The sequence below is a fragment of the Etheostoma spectabile genome, chromosome 7 (genome assembly GCF_008692095.1).
Source record: "Etheostoma spectabile isolate EspeVRDwgs_2016 chromosome 7, UIUC_Espe_1.0, whole genome shotgun sequence".
Lineage (NCBI taxonomy): Eukaryota > Metazoa > Chordata > Actinopteri > Perciformes > Percidae > Etheostoma > Etheostoma spectabile.
The window spans coordinates 20022788-20050658 of record NC_045739.1 but is presented as its reverse complement, the minus strand read 5'-3'; the positions used below and the strand labels follow the sequence as shown (position 1 = coordinate 20050658).

General features: G+C 40.5%; 1 protein-coding gene across 2 annotated transcripts in view; it reads right to left on the bottom strand.

The window, feature by feature from the left end:
- Positions 1-696: 696 nt before the first annotated feature.
- The window catches only part of plxna1a (plexin A1a), a 280313-nt gene continuing 253138 nt past the window's right edge, over positions 697-27871 (bottom strand). For both annotated transcript variants that reach the window (XM_032520348.1, XM_032520349.1), the window contains exons 22-33: positions 26448-26545; positions 25653-25811; positions 24024-24090; positions 19736-19882; positions 19008-19167; positions 17099-17202; positions 16910-17006; positions 14648-14838; positions 11733-11902; positions 10620-10832; positions 7778-7928; positions 697-5078 (exon numbers count right to left, since the gene is read on the bottom strand). In XM_032520348.1, the coding sequence (XP_032376239.1) occupies positions 4983-5078; positions 7778-7928; positions 10620-10832; positions 11733-11902; positions 14648-14838; positions 16910-17006; positions 17099-17202; positions 19008-19167; positions 19736-19882; positions 24024-24090; positions 25653-25811; positions 26448-26545 (1653 nt within the window). In that variant the 3' untranslated portion in view covers positions 697-4982. The remainder of the gene's footprint in view (positions 5079-7777; positions 7929-10619; positions 10833-11732; positions 11903-14647; positions 14839-16909; positions 17007-17098; positions 17203-19007; positions 19168-19735; positions 19883-24023; positions 24091-25652; positions 25812-26447; positions 26546-27871) is intronic.

Genomic DNA, 27871 nt, shown 5'->3' with positions numbered 1-27871 from the left:
TTACCTTAGCTCAGCTTAGCATAAAGACTGAGAGCAGTGGTAAAGCAAAGTGAAAAACTGAAGTAATGAGTTTTAGTTAAGTCCACTCTTTCTAAAACCACAACATACTTAAATAAATAAGATTGCTTAGTCGGCTTTAGACTGTTGGTTGACATATGTTTTCCAGGCTAGCGCTTTCCTTTTTCATGCTAGCTTGGCTAAACGTTCTGACATGAGATTGGTATGAATCTTTTCATCTCAGTCTGGGAAAGAAAACCAATGAGCATATTAGACAAAATATTGCATATATTAATAGTTTGTAAGTTCAAAATCCATCTTAAATGATTTTTGTCAAAATGTATATTTAAATATATTGATTTGAAGGACAAAAGACATCATTTTCAGTATGGGAAAGGGGCTGACAAGGCACAGTGAACAGTTATGTTTGGTCAATCTCTCCCTCCACCTCTTTCCTTCTCACACTCCACTCTCATCCTTCATCACTGTCTTTTTAATGTGGAAGTCAAACACCACAGCAACGGAATGGAAAAATGAAGTGGTACCCTAGCCTTCAAAGTATTTACTCTGCATTGCCCAAGTCTTTTCATCTTTTGCCCCAACAAGTGCTGAAGCAGAGAGCAAGAAGCAAAACTAAGTAACAGAAGCACCAGAGACCAAGTGGGCCTTCTTGGTGGTGCAGCACTTTTTTTTTTTTTCATACTTCGCTAACTAAGCCTCATTACTATTTCAACATCACTAATGTTATCTTCACACATCTTCTTCGAAAGAAAAATTAAGCCAGTGAATAGTCAAACATCAATACAGTGGTCTACATCCTCAGACTGTTTTAGTCATTCTTTCAAATAAAACAGAATGTGTAAACGAGTGCCTGTACACGGAAGTAACATCGCCTCAATTTCACTATTCATCAAGCATAAATACAAACAGTTCAATGACGGGGTATTTAAATGACTATGGCGGAGTGCTCGAGTCATTTTGTGGAAGAACGGAAAAGAAGATGGATCAGAGATATGCTCTTGTCCCAGAGTCGTTCTCCTCATGTAGATGAATAAAGCTTTGGTCAGCAGTCCTGTATGTTGTTTTACCCTGTGTAGATCAGTGGTTCAAGTATTGTAACACATACAGTACGTTTTATTCTGTTCAGACACACATTTGCTGTCAGATAAAAACATAGCATCTGAGAACTACACGATGATACATATATATATATATATATATATATAGATCTGGATTTTTAAAGGATTTCATAACAATCCAAACTATATCAAGGGTAATTTACTCTTTTCAAGAGTTTTTATTTGACAGCAGCAATGTGTTTGATTTGGTGGCATGAGGATAGGTCCAAAAAAAGGAGATGGCTTTAAAATTTGCAAAAGTTTAAGTTTGACTTTTTTTTTTTTTTTTTTACTTCCATAAAGTGACATTCCCACTGTCAGCCATGTAAGAGGCCTTCAGTGCTTGGGCAACGAGGGAGAGAAGATATATTGTTCACTTTTGGCAGATAGCTGGAAAAATATAGTTCAATGAATTTAGTACTCTGATCAATTTTTAGACCAGCATGTTAGCTAGCTAAATGCCTCGTCTGCAGTAGCTACCATCAACTAACAGCTGGTACTTATAGCACTGACTCATTGTTAAAGTGTAACATTAAATTATAATATAGGTTATTTCAAAGTCATTCTTATCAAAACTTAAAATGATTTGCCATTTTAAAACTTAGATTGGAGGGATTGCTGCCCAGAGACAACTAATTGCACAGTCCCAACAATTCCAATCAATTCAACGTATCAACGGGGTGCTATGATTTCTTATGAACTTAAAGCGACAGGTCAACCAGAGGCAACAGGTGGTTGTGACAGTTGAGTTCAGACACCAAAAGGTGACTGTTAAACGGTAACCAGTCACAACTGGGTGACAAGAGTCATTAGTACATACGAAATATGCACAACTCAAAGTATATTATTCCACATAAATTCCATTGTGTATATACTGTATGTGTGTGTATATATACATATAAGCTAAACTATTTTGCAAGTCTGTAAGGCATGTTTGAGCAGCACGGAATAAAACAATGCTGCTTATCGTAATAATAATTACAACCTTGTTTACAATTGCAATGTTTTTTTCCGTGTTGGCTTTTTTAAAGTTACAATAAATCCTTTAGCATGTGAATGCGGTGACAGAGAACCTGTAATTTCTTTGTGCCAGCTAAAATTAGCATCTCCTCCGATATTGGCATGTTTTGAAGCCATGGAGAGTGACTAAACGGGATCAATATAAAAACTGTCAGACGTATTCTTTGTGTTAAAACGCATTTTAGGAGTTGGATCCACTGGATTTTCATCACGAGCAGCAATCCCTTCAATCACAACAATCCATCACCAAGATAGAATGACTGGAGAAAGAAAGACACAGGTTGGAAATAACTGGGATCTTTCAGTTTCCTCTTCTCAAACTGGGGCTCAGACTGTCTAAGTATAGGGTCTTGGACAAGCGAAAACGATAACTCAGAGGGGTTATAGTAACTTTTAATTTGAGAGAAACCTACCCGGCCTATCACACCAGCCCTGGCCTGCAAGGTTCCTGATGCATCTGCAAAGCTCTGTGCTATCTGAACTGGACTGAAACAAAAGTCCTTTCCACTCTGTCACAGTGGAAAAATCTGAGGGAAGCACTGTTGAGGAAGAAAAAGAAAATCATTTGGAGACATCCCTCACATTGTTCTAAATTGTGCATTTGATGCTTTTTAACCTACTTTTTCATCACCATTTAAAAAAAAAATCTATTTGCTTTCAAACCAATCAAACAGGGATAAATAGAAGAATCCGGAAGTCGTTGAAATGCCTGGTTTGGTGCTCTACATTTCATAAGAAGCTCTTGTAGAATGGAATACAACACATTTGTAAACTCCTAAGAGTGTACAAATGGTACTTGTTTATGAATGCATGTTTTTTGAAGCACTGCAAGTTAATGTGGAGCAGCACGTACAGGAAAAAAAAACATTTGAAGTTTTTTTGTTTTTTTTACCCCTATAAAACGGAAAAAAGAGCTAGGCCTTCAACTGGTACAAAACACATACATAAATCAAGCTACATTTCATTATATTTGTCAAAAACCACATTCACATTTCAAAAGTGGCACCTTTAGCTTTACTGTCTTTACTGGAGACTAGAAAACAAGCAAAAAATATGACAATACTTTTTCACCTTTTTCTGCCCATCAGAACCGTCCTTCATTTAGAAGGGCACATCTCATAACATTTTTTTTCAGACAGAGGAGAAGTCCAGAAATTAAGAACAAGAAGTTATAAAGCACGGTGTGTGCCAGGGTTCAACTGTTGAAATGTCTGCCTACTGCCTTTCTAGTTGTCTGCTACCACAGCACGAGGCTGGCTTCCACAGGAATGGTTTTTGCGTCACCTAAAATCAGCTGAGCAAGCCTCGATGTATTTGGTTTCTCTAAAACAAACACAAAAGCACTGTAGGTCGGTTGGCTCACAGACATCACTTGTCTTTTTACTACCTTCTGGGCCAAAGATGTAGCACACAATGATCCCATGACCTCATGAAATATAGAAACTGTCATATATATATATATATATATATATATATATATATATATATATATATATATATATATATATATATATATATATATATATATATATATATCTCTATCGCCATCTACCTATTTTTAAACTCTCACTTTCAGTCACTAAGCATGACAACATTATCATCATAGCACATTTCATCTAATAAAAAAGAAGTCTCTTTGCACTAAACAACATTCAAAGTAAAACATGGCACAAGACGACTTTTTCCTTTGTGTTTTCATAATTTTTCATCTTGGAGATATCAAATCCTCTTGTCAAACTTATCTTTTGTACATTAAAATGGAAAAACATGTTTTTTTTTTTAAACTTTTCATTTGTTAAAAAACAGGTTTGTATTTATATATATATATATTCATATATCCTCTTCTCTCGTTTGATTCGACTTTGTTGTGCAAATTCAGCAGTAACACAAGTGGCACAGCACTGGGGAGAGTGGGCAGTTGGGGGAGAGAAAAGAAAACAGAATCAAATGCAATGACAAATCAAATGCAAATAAACTCAAATGCAGAGTGAAAATGTCCTTTGTTGGACTATAGTTGAGTACTTGTTAAGAGAGTTTGAGAGTCAGTACTGGAGGAAGAGTTTCCCTGCAAAGTCCCTTTGCCTAGTTGCCCTGCAGTGGCTTCAGCCTACGTGTTGCCTAGCATCCACCCTGCTGTAGTGTCTTTGAGCAACACACTGAATCCATACCAGCTCCACAGCTGCTGCTCAGTAAGCTGTCCCTAACCCCTTACCTCTCTGTGAAGGACAGCAGACAGAAAAGACATATTCCTTACAGGGATCAAGTATTGCAATGATATATCCTGGATTTGTATTGGCTCACAGTCTGAACTGTAGCCTTGGCTGTGGCAAGCTACTGGCTGGTGGCTTATACCTTTTTCTTTTCCTGTAGCATTTCCAGCTCTACATCCAGCAAGATGAGTGTGTGGTCACCAATGTGCATGTACCGGTCCTGATTGTGGCCAAAGTACCCAACTGCTGCACCTGTAGGACTCCAGATGTGATGAGGACCTTGATGAAAAATAAACGCTCTCCTGAGCTGAGGTCCATATTGGCTGGAGACTAAGGGTGCACCTAATTTGGTTGTGAAGGGGCATGGGTTGGTGGCTCAGAAAAAACAAAAAGCCAACCCGGCCGGCAGGGCCGTACTTTCCAAACTCTGCTGTCTCTCCAGTGTGCGGCTGCTGCTGCTGGGTACTTGTGTCCTTTGCAGTCTTTTTTTCCGCTGCTGTTTGTTGTTTTTTGTGAGGGTGATAATGACAGACTTCAAACGTCGAGGGTCAAAATTTCACAGGCGACAAAGGTTGTCAGGGAAGGCGTGTTGGGTGGCCAGTTCTCCCCCTAGCCGAGGCGTTCGATTAGCCGGTCCTCAGCTAGCCAGCGCCATGGTGTCGATGACCTGCTCCAGCTTGCCGCGTAGCCGCTGTCTGCGCGACTGCTCGTCTTTCTGTAACGCCGACAGGATCTGGACACAAATGTGGAGGAAGCTTACAATACAAGAAGATACACTGTATGTTTATTGTGTGTTTATGAGCGATGTGTTGCCATTTCGTTTTTCTCGAATGCTCAAGATGAATTACTCCTATAGGAGACAATGAAGGCTTATCTTATCTTACATTGTTGCACCTTAATCACTTGTTTCACTTGCGTGCATGCAGCAAAGCACACTATTTCCCTTCTGAACCCTAAATGTGTTGATGCTCAGACACACCGCCTCTTTCTGCAGAAAAAGCGTTCCGATGCTAGTTTCAGTTTCCCTGTTAGTGATGACATTTTAAACTGATGCTGACAACATGGACGTGGTGGTCAGGGCAGCTGTAAGGGCTGTGGGATGTCTATAATGGCATGTTAATAAGACACCAACACATACTCCCAGTGGCCATTAGATGTGACAAGGGGGGGAGGATCTGGTGCAGTGAGTGGAAAAAATACTCAATTTAGGTGGGCATTTGTGTTTGTGGTGCATCATTCTGGTTCACGTGTGTGTGTAAGTGCATTAGCATGTGTATGTGAGCATGTTAAGCTTCTCCGTATGTATTTATGCCTGTGTGTGTGTCTGTGTTTTTGTGCGTTTAAGGTTAGGGTATGTGTTAGAGGCGATGGGGACTGTGCAGCTGCCTACATCTGGATAATAGGCTGTAATGAAGGGGAGCAGTTGGTTTGAAAGGAGCCAGCTGCAACCAACCAGCATAACTACTGTAATATTGTTGCTATGGCGGGATGGCAAGAAGGAAGGAGGGTAGGGGAAGAGAAGAGGATGAGGCGGCATATAGTTATCTATAAGGGAATGGAGAAGGAGGGTAAGTCAAGGGCGGTATATTAACCCCAGTGAATTATGGGAGCAGGGAGGCAGACAGTAACCAGCACTTCTACAACTCACTAATTAACATTTTCTATCTTGTTTGTTTAATCCTTACAATAAACAACATTCAAACTTATTGGCTGTCCTTTTTCTTGGCCAGTGCAGTGACTTTTACGAGTCTTGTTGTCACTGTGAGGTTGCCAGGCAACCAGCTAAAACTCCAGGAAGCCAAAGTGTCCGGCCAAGAAAATTAAAACCACACACTGTTGTTTGTCCAATTTGGTTTCAAAAGGATAGCTATACATGTGGCATCAATCCTCTCACTCAATTTCCCCAAATTCTAAACTAAGATATAGATGCGGGCGCCATCTTGAAAAACATGAACAAACCACGAACACTATGTTTGAGCTATGTTACTCGTTACTGGTTGCACAGCGTTTGTGGTTCGAATGGTTGTGCCTGTTTTCCAAGATGGCAGCCACATGTAAAATTGAACGCTACTGTCTTTCTAATCTATCGTTTTAATAAACTGTCTGTACACTTACAAAGTTCTCGATGCTTCAGTTTACATGTCGGACCCTCACTATACTACTGTTGAAGTGTGGTGCTATTTTGACTCTTGTTAGTGGTATAAAATAGTGATTTACACTATGCCCCCGAAAGCTAACGTTATAAGCTAATCACCGGTTTGCGCTAGCTTGTTTCAAGCTAAAGACACATTTGATTAGCATGAAAAAATATCCTAGAGGACGGTTGACTCGGTACACACGTGTTATTAACCCCTAGGTTCATTTTGCGCAGGAAAAGTCCTTTACGATTTATTGGGATCTCCATACGCTGGGCCATAGCCACAGCTATTCTTCCTAGAGTTCGCCCAAAACGTTTGCATCTATACATTGCAGTGCATGATTACCTTAAACAACAATCACAATAACAAAACAACATTCAATATATTACAGAAACAATGTTCACAAAAATAATAACAGAGATATAACAGCATTCAACTCAACACAGAACTTAGTTTATATTATTCACAGAAGGTGGAAATAAGAACATGACATGAATCAGTGATGGTCCTACCAAACAAAAACCCTTAAGAGATTGCCAGAATTCATTAAATATTAGCAGTTGCAGAGAATGTTTTATTTATGAATTCCTCAAGTGAAATAAGTTTGAAATGATCCAGTGGTTTCAGTGTGATCATGCAATTAGCCGGGTTTTGAATGTGTGTGAAGTAGGAAATGTCCTTTTGTAGTACACAATGTTTCTCTTGTAATGTTCATATTAACAGATTGAGTTTTTAAATACTATTACAAACATAAACATTATACATGTAGAGTTGCTTGGCAACTTCACGGTGACAACAAGACTCTCTGGTGGTAGCTTCATATTTGGTGTACGAAGAGAAGCATGGTACTGATTGACACACACACACACACACACACACACACACACACACACACACACACACACACACACCACACACACACACACCCCCACACACACACACACACACACACACACACACACACACACACACCTCCTGGTTTGTACAGAAATGTTGCGTTTTACTCGACCAGCAGCAGATGTAGGATCCTACATGCAGGTCTCTTCTAATGAAGCTCCATTAGCTTCATAATGTGTTAAGCTCATACTTTAATGTGAATCCTAATGGTGATAATACCTTCCAGCCCGTACCAATGTGGGATGATTATCAGTGTAATTGAATGAAAATGACCTCATGGCATTAGTCAAAATTAGTAAAGGGGAAAAGACACAGCACACCCTGCTGCCGAGTAATTACATAAATAATACTCCTTTGCATTCTGTTCGATTCTATTCCATGTGCGGTGGGAGCTCACCTCGTCTTTGTATTTGATGATGTAGGAGTAGATCTCGTGCAGTGCAGACATACTGTTGAACTGGCTGAGGTGTAGGCGGGACTGCTCCGCCAGGTATGCACTCATGTCCTGATCACTGATGGCTGGCATACGGGAGATATCGGAGTAATACCTAGAGGAAAAGTTAGACGGAGAGTTTTACCCACTGCACCATTGGTATTCCATCCAAAAGTCCACTCTGTCACTGGACTGGTTGTTCAATATTCTGAATGCAAACAGTGGCAGCTGGTGACCAGTCTTCCCGCTGGGGGATTGATAGAGTTATATACAATATTTAGCTGATGTTTCAGTAGCTTGCTCAAAGACACTTAGACGGGACAACTACACATGTGAAGGCGAACATGTATAGCCCAACAAACCGGAAGAGGAGTGCACGGTGTATCATTCAGTAACATATATAGGTTGACTAGTTTTTAATGGATTGTAGCAAAACTATTTAACTACATAAGAACTATTTATAAGGGGAAGGGAGGGGTATTTTTTTGCATTTGCTGAGAGGTAGGTACATTTCTGAGACTGTCCTCCCCCTAAACTAAAGAACCTATAGGTTGCTTGTACTAGGAGCTTATAACAACCAACATTTACGTTTATTATAGCTGCAACCTCTTGTGGCCGTAATAATTATAACCGGAGCAAAGGAGTCAGGGGACGTAGTACATAAGAGCGACAAAGTCTGCATTGGGAGGAGGTCGTGGATGGATGGGTCAAATAAACACACTCTGAGATTGCATTGACTTATTTTAACTTACAGTACATTTGTAGGTAACTTGCAAGTTAAGTACATAACTATGTTAGATTACATTACGTACATATGTAAAATAAGAATCTTTAACAAACATACCTATTTAAGCAAACCAATGGTCGTTTCCTAAACCTAACCAAACTGTGAAAATGTTTAGGTATGAGGATGTGTTGATCTGTTGCCACCATCAGGGGAGCTATTTTAGGAAACACCTGTGTGGGTCGTATTAGAGGTTCGGACTTGTTGGAACCAAAGGACCTCTGTACCATTATGACCGGGTTGGAGGACTTGTTACATTTTTTAAGAGAGAGTTGGGAAGGTCGTTCAACTTTGTCATCATCACTCCAGATTTATATTTTATTTTATTGCCTTGTGAGGTTACTATTTAAATACAGGTACATTGCTTATGACAGTCAACTACATATCTGATCTCCAACATGTATAATTCAATACATTTTTTACTTTTTGGAATATAGGGTGGGATTAAAATACTGTGCTCAAGACCATTAGCAGCGACAGAGCTGCCGTGTGTGTCCAGTCCACTCATTCACTGGCTGTAATAACTGTTTATTTTGAGGCTCTCGGTTTACAAATCGAGGGAATCGGGAGAGAAGATTCAGCACCCATCCCAATCATTGTCATACAGAGTCTGATCATGAATGAGCGTTAACTTGCACTTATTGAGGTCCATCTGGTCAGAGCAACAACAACCTTCACATTATCGACTCAGTGGTGTTGAACCACTGCAGCGGAGCAACATGTCCATAGAAAGTGAGGCAGGCAGAAAACAATACAGTATATTAAAAAAATCTCCTAATATTGAGCTGTACCCAGACCTGTTTGCAGAATCCATATCTCATCTACCATAAGGTTTACTGCAGCAGGGCAGGCTGGGGTTGAGTGTCGTTAGGAGGCATAATAGAAAACAAGGTTTAACTGCACCTAATTAACCATCACCAATAAATTCTTATCTCATACTGCCTCCAAATACTCCCCGCAAGCCTTAGGACTATCTGTAGCACAAGAAATGGGCCTTGAACCTGGATAATTGTCTGCTCTTCTGTTTTAGCTTCTGAGTGCTGCAGCAGCCAGAGAGAGGGGGGAATGCACGGGGGCCGTATCATTTACTTTTTAACTAACATAGTTAAATCCAATTATTTAGTTTTGTACATCATTTTTATTGCTAGCAGTTGATATTGTCTCCTCATGGCAATCTGGGAATGAGGAAAATAATCCTGTCTCTTGGGCGCCCAGATAGCTCAGTTGGTAGAGCAGACGCCCATATACTGAGGTGTACTCGTCGACACAGCGGGCCCGAGTTTGATTCCGACCTGCGGGCCTTTGCTACATGTCATTCCCCTTCTATCTCTCCCCTTAAATGTCTTCATCTGTCCTGTCAAAAATAAAGGCCAAAAATGCCCCCTCAAAAAAAGAAATCTTAAAATCCTGTCTCTTTCATCAACTCTAAAACATCAATACAAGCTCTGGGAGGAGCTGCAATTCACATTGCCAAAGCTACTTAAAGACTATTAGACTCTTCCACAATCAGCAGAAAGAATGATTGTGGTGGTGGGTAACTTATCTTGAGTTTCGTTAAACATTCTGAAGTTCTGAAAAAAGATGAAGGGTGAACCAGAGGACATTTTTTCAGCTAGCCTTTTTCTTGGTATTACAGATATTCTGTACTCTGTGAACACTGTATTTCATATGCATGAGCCTGGAGCAAGCTGTAATTACAGTATATGGTTTGTTTGCACTCATTTAATTAAACTGTGTACTCTGAGTCCAGTAAAAAATGCTTTAAATGCTAGCAGCAGAAAAAGTTCAACCTGTTATGTTCTCAGAGTCTCACAGTTGTTTTTAGCTTAGTAGTTTGGGAAGTGTAATTACTTTAATTTCTCCACCGCACTTTTCTTTGAAGACAACTTTTACTAATTAGTCAACCTTCCCAGCTTCCAACAACTCAAATGGATCTTTTCCACTTAGCAACTGTGGATATGCTGTTTTTTTTTTTTTTAGTTTAATATTGATTTGAATTTGTCTGCGTTGAATTTGACTTACCTTTCTACCCAGTTCTTGTAGTTGGGGATGTCTTTCGCATAGAGCAGCTTATTTGAAGGTGAGTCTTTTCCCAGTTTGTGCTCTGACGTTGAACAGGAGTCCATGAAGGTCTGGGCCACCACAGACAGACACGCGTCCGTGATACTGTTCTTATGGATGTCAAATACAAACTGGGGGTTCTTGATGACGTTCACCCAGAACCGCAGAGGAAGACTGTAGCCAGAACACAGAATAGACACTTTGTAAAGACATAATTAACTTAAAAATGTTGTGTATTAAAACATAATTTGAATTTTTATAGTCTTGCTCAGTAAGCCCCATGGTCCCTTAGGCAATGTAGCAGCTTACAGGTAGTGTGTAATTGGTCACAACTTCATAAAGAAGTTCACCTAAATTCTTTGCAACTATAAAGTTTTAATGAAATAAACGCAAATAAATAATTTATGGAAAACCTATTGCAATGCCAGTCTGAAGATGTTAAGATGACCAAGCATGAGACATAGCAACTGTTTAAATTATTTATGAATTTCGCAGACCTGGATTTATTGATTTAATACGTTTTTCTGCAGTGTTGTGCACAAACATATTTACTTTCCAGAGAGTATTTAACATTATCTGGATCAGAAAAATTATCAAAAACATTCAAAATGTATTCTATCAGGGCTGCATGTTTTATTACTAATTAATATCTTGATTTTTCCTTGAACAATCAGTTATTTGTTTGTTCAATAAAAAGTCAGAAAATAGTGAAAAATGGCCATCGAAAAGTCCAAAGAAAAGGCACCACATGCTCTTTCATTTTAACTATTACAAAAGGCGAAGTAAAGCAACAACTCCACTCCTTTGAGAAGCTGTAACCAGTCAACGTTTGACGTTTTTCTCTTCAAAAAAATGACTAAAATACACATTTTTAAAAGCCACCAAATATCTACCAGCGTTTTATTTTTGTAATAAGGCTAGCGAGAGACTCTAATGCAAATGTCATGAGACCAAACTTGAAGATCTTGAAGAGATGGAGTTTTCCTTGGACTTAATGGGGGTGCCATCTTGGAACAGTATCCAGTTCCGTTAATACTGTACATCCATGGTAATTATTTAAACTCTCTCACTTACCAGTTGCTCTTCCAGGTATGTCGTACGTCGTAGTCTGTGATGGAGTGCTTGTCAGCCTGCTCGTCCAGGAAGTCGAACATGTACTTGATGGCCAGCGGCAGCGCGCTGCCTCTGTGGGCCGTGCTGAAGATAGTCTCAAACAGGTCATCCACAAATTTCTGTAGTGTACCCTGAATGGAAAGACAAGGATAGCGAGAAAACAAGACATTTGTAAGGATTTGTTTAAGTTTTAGTTTGCTTTCATGTTGTTATTTGAATGGATCTTTAACTGTTTTAATATAGAATTGAGTTTAGTGTTGTTTAAATCTTTAAATGTATTCTATGGACATTTACATGCTATGTTTTTGTGATCAAGTTTGGTTGGTTTGGATGGCAGCACTTACATTTTCATGTAACTTTTATGGATGTCTTAATAAAACCTTGAACCTTGAATACAAGTTGACATGTTATATAACCAGCATGAGATGGTCATTATAAATTGCACTGTATGTAACACCATACTTAGTTGTAATTGCCTTTTGTGCAATCATTAGTGGTCTCAAACCTTAAGATTTCAAATTGTTATGGTAGACGTTAGAATCTTATGACTGACAAGCATTGTGCAGGTACAGTTGTTTGTCTCTGATTCCTTTTGACATTTTTTTCCAGTGATATTGCCTTATTATGGCAACTCACTTTGAGCTTCTTTATTTTTTAGAGGCTTTATTGTTTTATTACTTAACTTGATTTTTGATCGCTTGTGTTGAGCATTCTTGTGCTGGTACTCATGATCACCCTCAAAAACACTTTACAAAAAAAAACTTTCAAAATTGGATGTTTATGTTTAAAATCTACCTGTAAATTACTGTAGAAGAGAAGAAGAACATGAAATCTCAGAGAGAAGGTACATTAGAGGATGGCAATAAACCTAGTTTCACTGTGACAGAATATATGTACAATTTCCAGCCACTTCCGCAGCACCTGAATGGGCCATAAGTGTGTGGATTTTTAGTATGAATGGCCCCAGTGGGAATCAGTTATAAACTCCACTTTGTGACTGCCTCAATCTGCAGAATCACAAACAGGAACCCCAGCTCTTGGATTTGGATGGCGCATTCCTCCAATGACAATGCTTCAACATAATCACATCAAATGTAGCTAAATGAATTTCGTTAACAACACATTTGTTTCCCAGACTTCTCCATCTAGCAGAATCTATTACTGAGGAAATGTTTGGGGATGGCATTTAGTCAACCATTGCGAAATGGAACAGGAATGAATTCTGTCCCAGTCGCGGATCAAAGTACTGATATCTGCATAGACGAGAAGGCCAGGAAAACAGACGCAGAAAGACAGCCATGGAGAGACAGGGACAAGATGAGCTTCTCAATTTCATTTGCCTCTGTTTTTTCATCGTGCACTGCCTCTTTAATCCCTCAACAAATTGCGTGTCTCCTGACACCTCCTGTATCTGCCTCCCTGCACTCTGCACCACACACTCAGCTTTTATTAATCTGTTTTTTCTTATAACCACTGGAAATTGAAAAGCCGGCCCACTTGTAACTGCTGCCCATTGCTATATTTCCATCCCCCTCTTACATCTAGGATAGAGAGAATGAACTGAGAGACAATGAAGGTAGAAAGGAATGATAGCTGGATACTGCAAAGATCCAAAATATAGGGAAATATATGTCTGTTTATCCCTGTGAGGGTGTTTAGGTATGTGTGTATGGCTCACCAGTTTGGTTAGGTAAGTCTAAAAAATAAACAAGCTTCAATTAATAATATACTACAATACACTATACTCTTCCAAGCCATCTCATCCACATTAGTTACCTAAACCCTAACCCTAAACTCTTAACCGCCTGCTGATAAAGCTGACTCTAAACCCATCTGAAGTGTATAGAATGTGGCCGGTCTTGCTAACACCTTTCCTATCCAGACGTTTTAAAGCAAGCAGGTTTTGCTCAAGTCTCAGATTTCCTCCCACAAATCCACCAATATGATTTAAAGATTGGTGATTCCAATCAAACTGCACTGTTAGTGATAGAGCAATTGTTAAGCATGGGAAGGAGAAAAGTCCAAGCTATACATTTTTTCCACTGGGGTACCACAAGGATCAGTGCTTGGTCCTCTTTACTTCTCAATATATGCCACCACCCCTGGTCTAATTATCTGATCACATGTTTTTTCTTTACCACAGTTGTGATGCTAATACCCAGCTCTATCTGTCCATGCTGTCAAACCACCCCACTATGTTTGCGTGGATCTCAGCCTGGCTCACTGTTACTTCTGATCATTCTTTTCAAGACTGATCTTGTGATCCCAGCCAGTCCTTCTGTCTGCTGAATTGCCATGCTAGCAGGCCTGCCAACTCGCACACTAAAAATTCTGCAAATGGTTCAAAATACGGAACCATGTCTGGTCTTCAACCAGCCAAAAACAGCTTGCGTCACTCCACTTTTCATTGCCCTAAACTGGCTGTTTCTTGTCAATTCCAAGTTCAAGTCACTAATTGCCTATAAAGGGGCCACTTGCACGGCAGCAATTTTTACTCATTTTGTTTTAGGAAATCTGAATTCAAACTATTCTCTTTATCACACAAAAGTCTAATAAATTAATGTAAAAGTAAAATGTATGTACCATTACCTGAAATAGAAATGCCTTGAATTGGGATGTTGTGATTCAATACAGTTCAAGACTCCACATAGACCTGCAGACTTTCTGTACTAGTAGTTTCCTCTCCCATCAAATAGGTGAGGTGGATCCCTTTGTCTTAAAGAGATGATAATGCTGTAAATATTCCATTAGTCTGTGTTTTAGTGGTGAGTTTTAGTGTTCCCCAATGGTTCTAAGTGCAGGGTTGGAGATTTGTTCACCATGACTGGAATAAACTTTTAAAAGACTGGCATGTAGTTCACTCCTTTTTGTCTTACTTTTGTAGCTAGCAGTCTGGTTAGGTAGATCTCAGAGACCATCTTGCTGCCTCGGTCGCCCTCCCTTTGGTCCGAGTGGTCGTGGTTCTTCACCAGATGCCACAATTTGGTTCCACTCTCCAGGTCAGGGGTGATCATGGGTGTTCGGGATCGTAGGCTATCTGGACTACTGGCTGTCCTCAGCATACTCTCTAAAGCCACAAACACAAAACAGATTAATTTAGAAGAACTATGTCAGCTTTTGTAAGAAACTTTGTGATTCAGTGAACAAAAAAAGGCTGCTTTTCCTTATTAGAGCCCATTTTTAGAGTTTGAAAAACCAGCAAATATTGCAGCCTACTCTTCTCCTTTTCACAGGATATGTATACACTAGAAGTATAAATGTGTAGAATCTCATTACCTGACAGGTTAGTTACCTAATCGACCAATAATGACCCAAAACTCAGCAAATTTCCTACATTCTTCTCTCTCTTTTACAGACTGTGACTCACACTCCCCCTCCCCTTTTCCCTAGCATCTATGTCTGCTTCATTATTCATGGCGTGAGTGTCAAAGTTGATTAGAGCGAAGCAAGGAGATGCATATCTATGACTTTTCCATTTAGCATGGAGAGGGGAAAAGCAACCAGGCAGGGGATGTGCACAGGAGGGGGGGGGCAACTATCTCCTAACTAGCTGTTGCTCCTGGGGAAGAAGGCATATGGAATGAATAGAAGAGGTGGAGAGATAAAAGAGAGTTGCTGATGCATGTTGCAATCCCCTTATGTTTGGTGAAAGGATGGAGAGGAGAGGAGATGGCAGGAAAAGGGGGTGGGTGGGTGGGTGAAATGGACAGATAGACAAGAGGAGAAAGAGGGGTGAAATGGAGAGTAATGGGAGAGCATGGGATTGAAAAATGAAAGAGGCTGAGTGAGGTGGTGTGTAGTGCTGTTGTTGCTCTTGCCAGCGGGGGTGATGAGTGGGTGTGATTTCAAACCCATCACGGCCACTGGTGGCCAACATTTACCTGTGCTCATAAACACACACACACACACACACACACACACACACACACACACACACACACACACACACACACACACACACACACACACACACACACACACACACACACACACACACACACACACACACACACACACACACACACACACACACAAAGAGTTTCAATGTGAATTTTCCCTAGTTCAGAGTCAAGGCACCTCTAAATCAATAGACTAAACTTTTTACTACAAAATTCGAGATATTTGTTGTGTGAGTGGCTATAACCAATATTTATTTTGCTTAAAGAGACAGGCACTCCAACACAGCGTTGTAGACATAGAGTCAATACAAGTGCAGCAGCCATGGATATCATTAGAAAAACTCATGTTATCATGTTAAAGTAAAAACACAAATACCCATGCACGCACCACCACTTATAGAAGACCAGCACTTCTATATTTGATGACTAGGTTAGATTTAGTAGCAGAGATCTTACTCTCCTGTTAATTTCAGGTAACACAATTGTTATTGGAATCTACCTTTAATGTATAAAAGAGGCATGTCTATGTTGTGGGTATCAGCTAGGCAAGACATGACTGCATCATGATTCCAAATTACTTTCTTAAAGCCGAAGAAGCTTGTGATGCATGTCATACCCTCTATCTGTACAGGGCCAAATAGAGGTAACAATGCTACCCCCAAAGTGTTATGTCTATTTGCATATTACCCACACACAAACACGATTTTATACGATTTATATGGGCTTTTAGAGAAAATCAAGATTGCTGTGAATCTAGATCAGTCCTGAGCCATGCTTGCCTGAGGGTCACTACCCATTTTTGTTATCAGGCAAGGGTCCAGTCTTTTACTGCAGTGATTTATCTTCTAAATAGTTTAATTCTTCAGTGAAGTATACCATATTGATGCCGGGCCTCAATCTATCGCTGACGGCCAGGTGCTCTCTCTCTCTCTCTCTCTCTCTCTCTCTCTCTCTTTCACTCTTTCACTCTGTCAGCTGGGGATCGAGGTGTCTACTTTAATGCCTGTCATTCACAAGCTGTTTGGAAAGAGTCATGGAATAGCCTTGGCTGATAGTAATGGATTGCCATTCACATAGAAAGGAGCCCAATCATGGCCACGATAAACAAGAGAAAAAGAGAATGAAAGAGTGAAAAGGGTGTGTGGTGTGTGTGTGTGTGTGGTTGGCAGTTAGAGGGATGGGAATCATTGACAGAATGATTTAAATAGGGTCAATTCAAAAGGGGAATTGGAGTCAAACCGTATCTGCTGAGGCTCTTGGTGAAGGTGGAGGAGTTGGAGATGTTATAGGCAGAGTTCTGCTTTGGCACCAGGGCGATCACCGAGCCATCTGTTACCTGCACACCAAGACACACCAAAATATTCACTGGATAAATCCAACCCAGCTGTTGCTTGTGCTTGTTTTGTGTTGATGTCAGTGCTTGCGTACTTGATAGTGAGCCAGTGTGTTGAGGCGTTTCCAGTCATTGTCGATCTTAGTTGTGACGTCTTCATCCTGCAGAATGATTCTGGCCATTCGGCCTTGACGCCATTCTTCAGGAAGAGGGAACAGAAGTTTAGAGCAAAGAACACTACACAAGTACTCTAAGGGCTCTATCTTGAACCCGGCGCAGCGCGGCACAAAGCCCGAAGCAAGTGTCTTTGCTATTTTAAGACATGTCCATGTCGTTTAAATAGCAAATGCACTTGCGCCCGTCTTTGAGCCCATGGTGTGCTCAGGTTAATTCTGGCGTATTGCTATCTTGTGGCAACAGAAAGTGATTGTGCCATTGACCATCAAAAAGCTGGTCTAAAGTCAATAGGGCAGCATTTCATTGTTAATTTAACAGCAAATTAGTAAAATGCGCCTAGGCTTATGTACAGCACATGCACTATGCTTGTTACACACACACACACACACACACGAACCCACACGCGCACACACACACACACACACACACACACACACACACACACACACACACACACACACACACACAGGGAAGCAGCAGCAACACACAAACATGCAAAAAATTACAAATAAAAATATTACGGTGCAAATCTGCCATCATGATAGCAATGCATCAAGGTACAAACGCGCCTGGCTTTTTAAGGGAATGGGAGATGACACTCTGATTGGTTTAGTGCTTGTTACACCCAAAACACATCTATGAATTAATGAAGACACTAAAACCTTTTTGAACAGTGCACCTTTTTTTTTTTTTATCGTCAAACTAGCAAAAGTGGATTTGGACACGCTTTAAACACAATTTTTTTTTAAATGTTCAAATAGGGCCCTGAGTGTGTTTGTGTTTCATTTGGTCTTGCAGTGTGGTCAGATTTTAGTTGTTTGTAAATGCTAATGGTGTTCCCGCACTTTTCATGGATTAAGTCTTGATCCCTGTGGGAAACAAAATATCAGAAATGTGCACTGTGCACAACTAGCCATGTTTGTATTGGCTTATGTTTTCTCTATTTGCAGCACATTTCTTTATGCTGCACAGGGATTGTCAATGTATTTCCCACTTTACTGAGAAAGTAAATTTTATGTAGTCACTTAAAGCTGCACATAAATATTTTTAGATAGATTAAATGACTGTGTATGATGTCATAGGAGCCAACACACAAACAGTTAACACCCTACTTTGCAGTCAATTTTCAGTTAATTGTTTGAGTCTTCGGACCCACAACTTTACCGTTTTGGATCACTCTCAACACTCCTGTCAACCTCATTTACAGCAAATAAAGCTCGGAAAAAAACCAGTGTACACTACCTGCCCAGCACCTAAAGGCACGCAGACAGAGGTACCTACTATGTGGAGCATTTAGCAACTAAAAAGCTAGATATTTTCATTGGAAGTTGACAAAGACCAAAACAGAGCTAAAAGGGGAGTAAATATCGGATGTACAGTACATTCACCAAGTGGATACAAACACGACTCCAAATGAATGCTTATATTGCACCGTGTCTGCAGGATATGTAAATGAGCAGAGGAGGATAAAATGTCAATGTTCTATTTACAGGTTGTTTGCATTGCTTCCAAGCAGCCAACAAAATTAATGAATGCAGGCTCATTTAAAACATTAATTGATTCTGGGCTCAGTCTATAGTGTTAATTGCAGCTTCAGTTGTTTACCCTTTTCTCAGTAAATTAACATCATTCTTCCTTGTAGAACAAAACAAGCAAACTAAAAAAAAAATCATTGTAGTGTACAAAGTGGAAATAAGTTTACGAGACACATCTATGGCCTTGAGCGGTTCACATAAGCATGCCTCTGGACTGCCATCTTGGCCAGTAATTACATCTGTCTCATACAGTTACCAAACATGCATGTACATACAGTATTGTGTGTCTTACCCAGGTCCATATCAGAAGCCTTGGGCCTTTGTGAATAGGGACTGCCCTTGTACACTGCATCGAGCAGCTTCTCTTTGACCTGAGTAATGGTGTCACAGTTCAGACACTTGACCGTCACCTCTTGGGCGGTCTCATTCTCTGGGTTTACACAGTGCAATGTCTGTGGAAAAAACAGGCGGAAACAAAAGGAAATGAAAAACAGACAGAGGCTTTAGGCAAAGACACTGCAAGAAGGTTGCCAAATAGTGAGATGGTTGGATGATTGGTTCGGTGCATTTGAATGTACATCACAGCATTTTCACACTTAGTTTGTCTGCAGCAGCTGTTTTTAAAACCTGGACATTTTCCTAGTCCGTTCAATTTGTTCAGGGCTATAATAACTCAGCATTCGCACATGGGTGCAGACCAAAAACAACTGTAGCAGACAAGTAGCTTTGTCCGAATGTTTCCAATCCAAACCTGAAGTGCTTTGTTTGGAGAGAGAACACTGGGCAATAGATCACGTTCTCCCTCCCAACACAACTGATGCTGAAGCACCATGTTTACCCTGGAAGGATTCCTTCCCCACAGTTGACTTCCCGACCAATTAAGCAACTGTTGGCCACCACATTTCAACTGCTGATCAGTTAAGAGCTTGCTTTAAAATTGCCATCGCCCACTGTGACTGTAGCTTAACAACTAATCAAATGATTCAGAGCAAATCCTCAAGACACAATGCGTTTACTGACCAGTGTTTTGTAGTCAATCTGTTGCCTGATGAGTTTATCCTCACTGAGGGAGTAGCGTGCTTCTCCTGTGATGGCATCTATGGGTCCCTTCTCCATCTGCTGCTTGATGGCACAGTAAAGCATGAAGAGAGGCTCCCCGGCACACTCCTGGTGAGGGAGCAGACAGACAAGAGAAGAGTTGCCAGCAGTTCATCCAAAGAGTGACACTTGTTTAAATGTAAGAGGCCTAAAAGGCGTAAAGGTGTCCAGTTCATGACAAAAAGCAAAAATGAGAGAAAATCCTGAAAAAAACTACAATGTTGCACAGGTATTTATTTCCTTATCCAATGAATCATCTCACAATCCCTAAGAGGGGTTAAAATACAGTGTAGCCATCCACTTAGTAACACAGTGATTCAACTCAAAGCCAGTTGATGAAAGCATTTATATCTGCTTCCCTGACAGCTCTAGGGGATATCTTAGGATATCTTTGCAAATTAGTGTCAGGGGCGCAAGATTTCTCAATTTAGTGTGGAATTTGGAAGCAGATGTAAATGCGGTAAGCCCGGCTGCAGTTCATCTGATGTGCAAAGAGTGTCATTAAATAAGGGCTAATAACGGGCTGTTTTGACGTAAGTTAAGCGTGTCTGGAGAGTAATGAATAGCAGAGAAGAAAAAAGGTTTCTGCTGCTGAATTTGGAATATTGGTTGAAGAGAGACTTTTTTTTGCAGGCATGCATTTATCCCACAAGAGGAAGGCAGTATGTGAGGAAAAATTATAAATAGCAACCAAAAAGATCGGTAACACTTTACTTCAAGATATCTACATAAGAGTGACATGACACTGTCATAAAACAAATACCACTGTCATGACACATGAACCCTAACCTTAAATTGTCATGGCAAAACCAAATGACACTGTAAGTCATGACACGTTTATGACTTAACGTGTCATGACTTACAGTGTCATGTCAAATTATATAGTTTATGTTTCCGGCGATGAATCATTTGCTGCAGCTTTTTGTATTAATTTCCATTCCCTCCTTCTATGTTGTGTGCCTCTGAACAGGAACGTCTTAAAATACATGTTGCATCAGACCAAACACTCACTCTTTAGCTGTGCTCTTGCATTTTCCTGGCACAAAACCGGTCCTTTCTTAAAAGACGACAAATGCAATTTGACTGTTTAACGCCTAAAGGTGGGCCACAAATCCTCACTTATTATACCCATCTGTGTCTAGGGGAAGCAATGTTCTACTTAGGCAAACTAGTTATAAGTAATGGAATTCATAACATGCTTTATGTGAGATGTATGTAAAAGCGTCACTTTGTAACACACGTTGTAATGTTCGCTAGGTACTACACACAAAATGAGCATAATATGAGCACTTTAAGTCTTTAAAAAAGTGCTGATTGAAATAAATAACTCAAAATCCACCCACACCGCCATAACATTTTTTCATTATCCTCTCTCTCTCTCTCTCTCTCCATGAAAACTGTTGTGTCATCAGGTTATCATGTGGCAGGCCAGACAACTTGCTGATAATATTATCAGATCCTAAAAGGCCGATATGGAAATTTTCAGGTTGTCCCTGGGAGAACAGACATATTTGAATATGTACAGCCAAAAAAGGCACTTTTTGTACAGCGATGGTATTTTGGTGTAAGCATCTTGTGATTCTCTCTTAAGTGACCTTGGTCTCTGACTTAAAGCAGTGTTACATGAATCTTTTCAGTTTTCTCCCGTTGTCTACATTACAGAGCTTGTGCGACCACCAGACACAGATGTTATAAATATGTTTCCCACTCTCCGCTCCATCAAAGACACTTGCCAATCAATAGTGTCATTAGTCATCATTTGGCTTCAAGGAAAACACTCCCGACTGAAGTAGCAGCAGTTTAGAGGGGAGAGAAAGGACACATCACCAATACTCATCCTGACGAGAGTTTAATGATTGACCGTAACAGTGCTCAGGGAGATACTTCAGACTGGGTGTGTGTGTGTTGGAAATGCACAAGGTCCAGAAGGGAGCTGGGGAAAGTACTAATGTATCTGTCGCACCTTCGCACCACTCACTTTTTTTTTGTCTTCTACACACAACCACACACACCACACAACACAACACCACACACACACACACACACACCACACACACACACCACACACACACACACACACACACACACACACACACACACACACACACACACACACACACACGTCCTTTTTCTGGTCTTTTTTGCTCCTTGCTCTCCTGCAATTCACCAATCTTAACCCTACTGGTAAATTTCCCTTCTCTATTCTTAATCTCCCTCTTTCACTTTGCAAATTCAATATTCTCATGTTTTCTAAACCAGGTTAAGCCAGTAAATTATACACTGATCCCCAAAAAATCATGAAAAGCTTTTAACTAGTCTTTACTTATTTTTTTCATGTAAATTACTGGAAAAAAATGTAGCCTAATAAAAATGTACAATGGCCATAATTAATATTACAATAATCACAATCAAAGTCACAGATAATTATCATTCAACTGTGCAGTTCCCCTCAGCCCTATGGGGCTTTGTAGCATCCTTCAGAACACTTTGGATTTGCAGCCCCCTAACTACACTGTTTTGGGTTTGATCTAATAGGGTCGTTTTTGGCTAAATGCTCTAAAAACCGACTGTGTGTGACCTTCCCTCATCCAGTTGGCAGACGGACAAAGTTAGTGACCGGCTGGCGGACACAGTGAAGCATTTAGCAGCTTAAAGGTCCCATGACATGGTGCTCTTTGGATGCTTTTATATAGACCTTAGTGGCACTCTAATACCGTATCTGAAGTCTCTTTCCGAAAATTCAGCCTTGGTGCAGAATTACAGCCGCTAGAGCCAGTCCCACAATGAGCTTTCCTTAGTATGTGTCATTTCTGAGTCTGTAGCTTTTGAGGAGGAGAGAGGGGGGGAAGGGGGCAAGATGGAGGGTGGGCAATCAAATCGGCAGCCGCTGTGTCGAGGAGTAAATTTCTATACATGGGCGCGCGCTCTACCAGTTGAGCCACCCAGGCGCCCTTTTCTATAATATTTTATTTATTTACACACTAACATTACTTGAAACCCCCCCCTCCTCATTTCTCTCTCCTACACTACTCTAACTTTTACCCTTTATCCCTTACCTCCTTCTTGTCTCTCCTCTGCTTCCTTTCCTTTTTTAACTCCTAATTGTCATGTCCCCCTCCATTCTTCTTCCCACCTCTAACCCCTTCCTCTCCTCTTCTCCCACCAACAATTCCCCTCTCTCGTCCCTTCCTCATTCTGCCGCTTAACGAGAACCTTGTTAGCATCTGGACCAATTAGGTGGGCAGCTGCTAACGAGACAGAGCGAGCACACAATCACGCCATTATGATTTCGCTTTGGCTTTTGCCTCCCTCGCTCGGCCACTGCATGCTTGTCTACGATGTTTGCCTTTACTCCATATAGTGGCTTCATTAAAGCTCCCTAATTGCATGCTGAAATTACACTTCAGGGATTTAATGATGCCCCTTGCTGTACAGAGACAGCAGTAGGCTCCGATTCATCGCTAACTATCACTGAAAATCAGCAATGCACAGGGACATTGTGGGGGTATTATTTTTTAAAGAAATAGTTAACTGGTTTTACATAACAGTTTAGGTGCATTTTGTGCACATAATACATGAATTCACAGCAAGCTAGCTAAAAAAAAAAAGAATACGTCATTGTACCCAGCACATCTGAAAATGCACTTCCAAATGCGTCTCTGTCCCCAGCACATTTCAAACCAAACTGACGCCCATGCGTGTGAGGACAGCAGGAGCCCCATCGCACCCCCTGGTGAGGAAAATGACCTTAAGGCAGAGAGGAGACTGACAACAGAAACTACACAGATGAAAGAGAGATCAGAGGAAGAGAAGATGTGAGCTGAAAGAACGTCATAAAGATCAGCGAGGAGGACGTGTCGGCTGCAAGAGTGAAATTATAAGAGTGGAGAGGATCTGTGGACTAAAAGAAGGACAATAAAACAACAGAGGAGAGAAGAAACGTGCAGTGCTGCGAGGCGTTGATGATCTACTGTTTGTACACTCCACTAAACACAAGCAGCTGAAAAAGGGAAAACCCTTTTAATAACCACAATGAGATGAAATTTGTAACTGGGAAATAATATAAGCCAGGGGCATTTAATGAAATCCGATAACATATTTAAAAACGTTGCGCAATATACATCCACTTTAGATGATCATCAGTGTTTAAAAGAACAAACAGATTGGAGGATAAGGATGCTAGAGAATCATGCCTTGTTGTTTGGCTTACCTTAAGGAACTTATACAAGAGGAATGTAAACCAGTTGGTCAGCATCTTCTCAGCGACAGACTCCGTTCTGAAAAACACAACACAATTTGAAAAGGGACAATAGAGTTAGGCCTCCTGCACACTGCCTGCGTGGTGTGAGCATGTCAGCTGTGTGGCGTGTCTGTTTATATGTCGGGTCCCATGTTAACATCTTTGAGCTTGCTCGCTGCCTGTGTGTCACGCACATCTCAGGAACAGCTGGAGCTGCGCCGAAAACACGTGCATGTTAAAAACAGGACCAGCGTCTATTTTTCACGCGATATGCAAGCGTGTTGGAAGCGTTTCTAGGCCAAATAGAATACAAAAAGATGTTTATATGTCATTTTGACACAGATACATTTAATAAATGATTGCGATGATCTAGGGTTTGACATAATTGCAGATATAAATGTAATTTTAAAAAACTGTCAATTCTGTCAATACAGAACAAAATATTCTGTAGCCTATTTTGCCGTCGATACTGCTGACGTTCAAATCAGTATGTATTGATGTTTAACATGAAGTATCCTACTGCGGGCCATGGGTAACTTGTTCGACAAGAGATTGTGACTTAACAGACATTTATTTGGCCTAAGTGTGGTCATGAGCTGTGAACAGTGGCATTTGATAGATTTTTACAGCCCTCCAGATGTAAAACTATCAAGAAGTTTGTTTTTTGTTTTAACAGAAAAAAGCAAAACGTAGTGAAAACACTTTTTTTTTTTTTTAAGATTATTTTTGGGGGCTTTTATCGCCTTTAATTTTGACAGGACAGCTAGGTGAGAAAAAGGGTAAAGACATGCAGGAACACGTCACAGGTTGGAGTCAAACCCAGGACCTCAGTGTCGAGGCAAAAACCTCGACCCACTGATCCAACCCAGCCACTTGTTTTGTGTTTTTTAACCTTTAATAATGTGAAACCTCGGATTTTCTTTCCCAACTCCAGGTTAAACCCAAGTAAATATTAATTCATAATTAATTTATTATTGGAACGTTCATGTTCAGCTGACCTGCTGTGCACTTTACACTTGCTAACCCACTAGAACTCACCATGTATCAAAAGGTCCCATGGCATGAAAATGTCACTTTGTGAGGTTTTTTTTATCATTACTATGCGTTCCCCCAGCCTGCCTATGGTCCCCCAGTGGCTGGAAATTGCAATAGGTGTAAACCGAGCCCTGGGTATCCTGCTCTGCCTTTGAGAAAATGAAAGCTCAGATGGGCTGATCTGGAATCATGAAGGTTACCTCCCCTTTCTCTGCTTTGCCTGCCCAGAGAATTTGGCCCACCCATGAGAGAGAGAGACACCGTGGCTTTCAGACGAGCAAAGTTGGAGTTGGTCAAGGCCACACCCCCAGCCTCCACCTTGGCCCAGTCCTAATCCTCTTTCCTAATTTGATGACTTCAGTAAACGGTATGGCCATTCAACAACTATTTCTTATAGGTGTATATGTTTAGTTTTGAAGATAAATGAACTAAAGTTTAATAAAAACTTAAATATTAATATACTTAAATATATTGACCTTATATTGACAATATAGAAGATTGGCTGATTTGGTGTTTGACAACGTAGTCTATATTTTGTTCCACGTCCCTCCACATCTTTTTTACCTCCTTAACAGCAGCTTGGGATGGTTTTTGCTCTCCAGGTTTCTGTCTATCAGGTCGGACAGCAGCTGTTTCAGGACTCCGGTGGCGTACTCCATCTCCCCCTGCAGCGCCGTCATAATCAGTGATGCCACATTGCCTCGGTCCCGCATTGAGAATGACCTGGAAATGCATTACAACATGCACAATAAAATTCAACATTAATATTTAAAGAATGCCGTTTGAAGCTTTTGTTGAGTCACATCTGAAGCAGTTCCTCAAAATACGTATGTAACCTCATAACAACTTGCTTAAATATTAATGCACATTTAATCCTAATCCAATGGTGTCTACGTCCGTATTGCCATGAATCTAACTGCATGTCCATCACTGCTCCTGCACACACATTTATTCTCCCTTGTTGGGGGAGGGGCTTTTGGGCTTAAGCGGAAGGGGGGGGGGGGGGGGGGGGGGGGGGGGGGGGGGGGGGACTGAGAAGTTGTCGATGTTCAAAAAGTCCTGGATCTGCAATCCTACCTACAGCTCCTTTAAGGTTAAGCACTTTTTTCATTGTTTTTCATGTCATATATATGAAATTAAAAAGGTGATACACAGTACACTTTCAAAAGATGAATTTCTTTCTTTAAAATGATTTATTGGCCTTTTTTATGCATTTGTATAAGACAGTGTAGATATGCAGGACATGGGGGATAAAGAGGGGTTGCTTTTTAAATCATAGAAATCGCCTTGTGGGAAAAGCTAATTCACTAAAAACCCAAGAAAGTCTTCAGTACATCTGAAAAATAAATATATAAAGACCTCTGTGCCTCCAGGGTTCGGATAAATGTCAACAGGAAGTGCTTCTTCGTCAGCAGCTGGCCAAACAGCGTCAGTGCCTTCTCAACATTTGCCTGGACCTGAAGAAAGACACAGAGACAGGCGAGTTACAACAGAGATTCCTTTCTGTGTACACATAGATCTCTTCTTTGAAAGACAAAAAAGGCCAGGGTGCTCAGGAAGTTCAGTCAGATGTTTGAAGGTGCTCTTTGGGGTCGGGAATTCAATATAGTATAGAAAAAAGGAAATCCAAGGCGTACATCTTCAAAATTGTTTAAAAAAGCCTTTATTTTACAGGCTATTTCATAAAATAAAATGTAAAAGAAGCAACCCACGCGTAGCGGCACAGACAGCCGTCTTCATTGAGGAGCACTTTTGTGTTGTTGAAAAAAAAAAAGTCTTTTACAATCCCCACAAAGAACTCACCCAAAATCTGACGTTTATGGAAAGAGTGAAAGATTAAGCGCATCATAGTACAGTATGCAGCATGCAAGTCTGATGTGGAAGACCTCCAGGTCACATCCACTGAGAATGTACTTTTCAGTGAGGTAGGAGACATCTTGTGTTCACTAGTTGAACGTTTGCAATTAAAAATACTTTCTAGTCACATGTTGTTCGAAACTTCTTATTTAAAGCATTTGAGTACCGTGACAGTGAATGTCCGTTACAATAGATAAATAAAACTTGACTTACTCGGAGGGAAGAGAGATTCTGAACGCATCTGCGAGCACAGACTTTTTTCTTTTTCACCATATGATGAGCTGAGATTGGCTTGTAAACAGCAAGGTAAGCCTGATTGGCTACTCTCTCCCCAGCTGCACTGCTGTGCTGCTTTCTAAGTGTTTCACAGATGTTGCTTTCCAAATCATTTTTGCAGACAATTAGACCTAATGGTCTTCTTGACATCAGAGGGTGGATGGGTCCAAGCATCCTCTAGCTGAATATCAGTAGCACAAGAATTATAATCATTGGTCCTGACCGAGTTGCACCACCACTAGCGGTCTGGGTTCCCTGTTTACTCATGTATTGTCTTTGTTTATGACTTTAGCTTTTAATCTTTCAGTTTGTAAATATTTGTGATATGGTCTTCTGCAATAATGCATGTACTGTAAATTTCCCATACTGATTGCTCAGAGCTCAAAGACCCTTCCAGTCACAGTGCTGAATCAGTAATATTCCTTGAAAGCCCTTTTACTCAATCTTTTAATAACGCTTCAATGACCCGCTGTCACTAGGAACTGGAGATATTTTTAAAAGTTCCTTGAAAAACTAAAAAGCCAAAGTCCAATCCGACTGGCCTAAACCAACCCAGCATGAGAGAGATTCCTCTGTCACACAGAGACAGGAGGAGTATGTGTATGTGTGTGTGTGTGTGTGTGTGTGTGTGTGTGTGTGTGTGTGTGTGT